The sequence below is a fragment of the Engraulis encrasicolus genome, chromosome 1 (genome assembly GCF_034702125.1).
Source record: "Engraulis encrasicolus isolate BLACKSEA-1 chromosome 1, IST_EnEncr_1.0, whole genome shotgun sequence".
Classification (NCBI taxonomy): Eukaryota; Metazoa; Chordata; class Actinopteri; order Clupeiformes; family Engraulidae; genus Engraulis; species Engraulis encrasicolus.
In genome coordinates this window covers 35,320,609-35,325,684 of record NC_085857.1, presented here as the reverse complement: position 1 = coordinate 35,325,684, position 5,076 = coordinate 35,320,609, and the positions used below count along the sequence as shown (strand labels likewise).

The 5,076-nt window shown below is 44.7% G+C and overlaps 1 protein-coding gene across 2 annotated transcripts in view; it reads right to left on the bottom strand.

Annotated features, from left to right (window-relative positions):
* The window catches only part of krt98 (keratin 98), a 19,782-nt gene extending 15,251 nt beyond the window's left edge, over positions 1 to 4,531 (bottom strand). The window contains exons 1-2 of one of the 2 annotated variants that reach the window (XM_063200716.1): positions 4,240 to 4,531; positions 855 to 1,203 (exon numbers count right to left, since the gene is read on the bottom strand). In XM_063200716.1, the coding sequence (XP_063056786.1) occupies positions 855 to 1,181 (327 nt within the window). In that variant the 5' untranslated portion in view covers positions 1,182 to 1,203; positions 4,240 to 4,531. Of the gene's footprint in view, positions 1 to 854; positions 1,306 to 4,239 lie in introns of both variants that reach the window. The other variant, XM_063200707.1, reaches the window with a different exon arrangement.
* Between the last annotated feature and the right edge of the window lie 545 nt (positions 4,532 to 5,076).

Genomic DNA, 5,076 nt, shown 5'->3' with positions numbered 1-5,076 from the left:
TGAAGAGTGTTTTCTTTTCTCTCTTTCACTCCCAAGCCCACACACTGAGCCAGCACTGATCTTTTGTGCCATAAATACTGTTACTCTAAACATGCTAATCTGTCTAACTGGACCTCAGACTTTTGGCCCTGCCTTTAGATATGAACTCAATGACTTTTACACTTTTTTCGGTGCACTTGGTCATTTTCCCAAAGGGTTGGAGCCCACCGCTGATCCAAAAACACACTACAACTTAAATAAACATTCAGCAGCAACACAAATATTATATTATCATTACACAAATATTATATTATTATAATATTTTATTGATTTGTTTAGAAAATGATTTCAATGCCCAATTGGAATACCTTTAGCCCTGCCCCATAGTTTGACAATCACTGCTCTAGTAAGGTGGTCCAAAGTAGCACTTCCAATCCAGTCATTTTCTACTGCATACAGTGCAGTAGCACAACAGCTCCCCTAGGGGGAGCAAGAGGGTCCCAGCAGCAAAAGTTTGAGAGCCACTACTGTAACAAAATGTTAGCCAGGCCACGCCCTCCAAGAGACGCAGCACTTTCAGCGTTGCAACTAGTCAGGTCAAGAGCAATGCAAGTACTTTCTGAGCTCCCGAAAAATAGGGAACTCCTCCCACTTTGTCGGGAAGCAAAACACCATTAGCAAAACAAGGGAGGCAGGTCAACCAGGCCGTTTGGGAAATGTTAATTGTTATGCTCTTGGTCAGACCAAGTCTCGAAGAGATTTGAAAGTAGATGATAATCAGGCTAACAGAATGTGGCATGGCAAGAGTCAAGGCAACACCCAGCCTCCAACCCACCCACCCCACAGCCTCCACTCTCCCCCTCTCCCACTCTCACCTGGTCGCGCAGGTCTTCGATCCTGACCAGGAAGCCCGAGTGGTCATGCGTGACCACGGTGCGCTGCTCGTACCACTCCCGGATCTTCTGCTCCAGCTCCCGGTTCTCCTTCTCCAGGGTGCGCACGCGCTCCAGGTAGGTGGCCAGCCGGTCGTTCAGGTTCTGCAGCGTGGCCTTCTCGTTGGCGCCCACGTGGAGGTCCAACCCGGCGGTGCTGCCGGCGCCGGGGAGCCCGTCCGCCAGGTTGAAGCCACTGCCCAGGCCCAGCGCGGCCGTGGAGGAGGAGATGCGGGTGCCGCGGCCTCCGGCGCCCCCGTACACGCTCATGGTCTTGGGGCCAGCGTAGGATCTGGAGATGTAGGACATGGCTGCTAGTTGATTGGCTTGGAGGAGTGAAGCTAACTGGAGACGGAGGGATTTAGGTGGAGGTTGCTCACTGGAGTCTCAGTGACTGAGAGTGGATGAGAAGGAGGAGAAACTGCTGTATTTATGCACCTGGCCACAAGGTGATGGTAATGGGGGTGGGTGGGTTGTATGGGGGGGTGGGTTGAGGGCAGGGCATCAGGCTTTGGGCAGGAACAGGTTAGCCATCAGCACCTGTGTGTGGGTGGGTGGATGGATGGGTTGGGCAAGCGGGTGGAGTGGGTCCGTGTGTGTGTGTGTGTGTGTGTGTGTGTGTGTGTGTGTGTGTGTGTGTGTGTGTGTGTGTGTGTGTGTGTGTGTGTGTGTGTGTGTGTGTGTGTGTCTGTGTGTCTGTGTGTGTGTGTGTGTGTGTGTGTGCGCGCGTGCGTGTGTGTGTGCATGCGTGTGTGGTTTTTGTTTTGGGGAGGGGTGTGAGTGGCGGAAATGTATAGAAGCGCAAACAAGGGTGGAGCACCGCTGAACCTGCATAACTCGCAAATCAGCCTTCTTCTGGCTCTTTTTCCATCAAGACGTTGAATGAAAAACATTCCTGGAATGGTCCAACGCAATCAAGTGACAAGTCACTTGCAGCTTTCTGCTTTTGTGTACACTAGCGTAGACAGCAGTCTTTTGGTCAAGTGCATTGTGTCTGTGGCCCACAGGTCTTTGTCAAAACCCTTGCCTTGAAGGCTATAGAGTTTGAGGTAACCTTTAGCTACAGGTTGGGTAGTATCAAGAACGAAAATATCTGGTCAGTCTTAGAATAAAGTAAAAAGTGTCAAAATAAAGGCCTTTAGGAACGAAATGACACATTGAATTGTGAATATGTATGTATTATTTCAAAAGATGGAAATAACTTTTCCTACTTTTGTTTTCTTGTCATATTGATGTTATATGTCTTGGATGTCCTCAGATGGCTTCCTCAGAAGAACAGAGTTTGAACTTAGGTCAGGTCCACCAACAACAGAGGGGACATTCAACGGGAACTGAAGAGGGTGTTCTGAAGTTCATATTCATTGTTCATCCATCGCTAAAATCACATGCACAACTCTGTTTCTATCATACAAGAGCATGCACAAGAGGCAAGGCAAGGCAAGGAAAATGTGTTAGTTGTGCATTTCATACACAGATGCAATTCAATGTGCTTCACAAAGGATTGAAAGTAATACAATTAGTAGGCCTAATAAAAGTAAAAGAAAGAGATGTGTAACATATTGGACAAAACATGACAAGACATACATGTTGAAGGCACATGTTTTTTCAGTTTTTGTTTGCCTTGATGGTAACTGTGCGCGGCAGAGTCATACTGAGATTAATCACTGGGATTAAGTGAATAAAGTTGACTATTTTGCTAAAGGGACGTCAGGGTGTTGTTGACCCACCGCCTCATTCCAATATGGTGAGTTCCTGCTTTTTTTTGTCCCTCCTTTGAGAAAGTTCAGGAATTTTTCTTCCGTCATTTGACATGTGAATACACACACAACCACTGTTTGCAGTGGAGAGCCATGAAGACATATACGTCCATCCTCAGAAATGAGACGAATTGCACGAATGTGACCAGGGCACCACTGACAAACAAAAGTGAGAAGAGAACAGACAAATAACCCGTGTTTACTTTACTGAAGGCTCATTCCACTCGTTCTTTCAGGCGGCGATGTTCACCCTTACCACTATTATCATTACAATGTCATGATGAATGCGTGGTCAGACAGGCCTTCCAGAGTTTCGACAGCCAAAATAGCTTGTGTGTATAGGCTAGGCAGCGACGCTGACAAAGGGGGACAAACAGGTCAGTTGTCCCAAGCCCAGGGACAGAGGGAGACAGGTATTGGGCCCTAATTACGTTGCACTTATTGGGTAGGTGGGTCCTTTCAGATGACTTTGTCCCTGGGCCCAGGCTTAAGCTGTCAGTGGTCCAGTAAAGAGTTATCACCATGGGCTTGGATACAAAATGTGAATAGCATCTATCTCATTAATTGGGCTGATGGTCTCCGGACGTCTGGGAATTGTTATATAGCCTACTGTATCACTTGGTTCTGACAGTATCTTAGTAACAAGAAAGACATGGTGTAAATGTTGGCGGTCAGCTTCCATCTGCTAGAATTTTTTGTGATTACATCCTCAACATAGGTTGGTTCCAAATACAGTATGTGCACTAATTACTGTAATTATTAACCTTTTATTGACCTACCGAGTTCACTACATACACGACATAATGATTTAAGTGGGATGGACTGAGTATTCTACAATCCTGATCTGACAATGAAATTCGGTGACACAAAATGTGTGGCGACATCAAAGCAAATTGTACGACTGTTCCTCTGAACATCGATACCAACGTTAAGTTAATAACATGCAGACTTTTTTTTCGAACTAACATTGACTTAAATAACTAGGCTTTGTCTCAGCAGTCAAACTTGTACCTATCATCCTTTTATTTTGCTTGTGGTCTCTTGTGGCCTCGTTGTTGCCATGGAGAAAACAATAAAGTTTCTACACTATAAACCTTGGCAGAGCAACTTTTGGGGATCTTTTCCCCTTTCAACATCCCAAATGTGAATGAGATAATGACCTTTGAATTGTGCTTTTGCAATATATTAAATAAAACTTCGATCATCAATGAGGTCTTACCTTGCATCACAAGGCCCCAAGCAGCAAGAGAGGACTGGCGGTATTAGATTGACCTCTGTTCTATGTCTCAGAAGTTCCAAGGTCAAAGGTCAGTTTGTGAAAATCATGTATGCACCCTTTATTTTCTATCTTTCAATGCTGTTAACATTTGTTCAGAAGTCTAAAAGAAAGTAAAAGAAGATGTCAAAGAAAGCAGGCTCCTGTCATTAGGACTTCACAATGCATCATTGTACCTTAGAGCTTTGGGACATCAGGTGCTCCATGATACAGACAGATTTCCCTTTTCAAACGAACATCATGTTTGAGATACATTGAATACAGAGAGGACAAACTGTTCAAGGCTATACATAACCTGTTTAATGTGTCAAGTTGTCAGCAGTCGGCAGCCTCGTCTCCAGAGCCACATTCATTAGAAACATCGACACCTGCGGCGGTCCGACTGCAAATCTGTTAAGCTCTTGGAAGACAATGATGAAGCCAGTGGGTAAACAAAACGTGAAAGCAATTTGTCACTCTGCAGACTGCCTCGGTCAGATGACAAAACCATTTCAACATGCCATGCCACCCCTCCCCAGGAACAATCCATGCACAAAAGTGAGACAGAGGCTGATGATCGTTGGAGAGATTATGGCTCTTTTCTTGGATTGCAATGAAGCGTCTCAAAACGTCACCTACCTTGTGCATAGTGCACAGCACATAGGCCTACATAGAGTGAATTTAGCAAGCAATACAAATACACATCTGCAGCACCATTAGAAGTTTCTGAAGTATTCTAAATATGAAGTTGATTGCCCTAAATTATATATGTAGAAATCCTTGACTTCAGGTTTGTTTACCCAAAGGACTGCCTAATTCACTTTCTCGTCAACTGTTTATCTTCACCTTCAATTTCTCCTACCTACTTGTGGGCGAGGTTATTTTTTTGTAGAGCAATAAATCACCCATTGTTCACGATGCATACCACGGCATACAATGTGTTAACTTTCACAATACGACAACACACCCTCAAGCGTTGTTAGAAGATTCGGAAGCATTTGAGACATAACATTTGATTTAATGGGTTTAACAGCTTTAGTATGCCTAGACATTAAATACCATTTACTGTAGACTACAGTGTATTGTTTACACAAATTGCAGCCTAATTCACATTCTCAACATTTTCTCAACTTCGAATCTCTTACACTTGCAC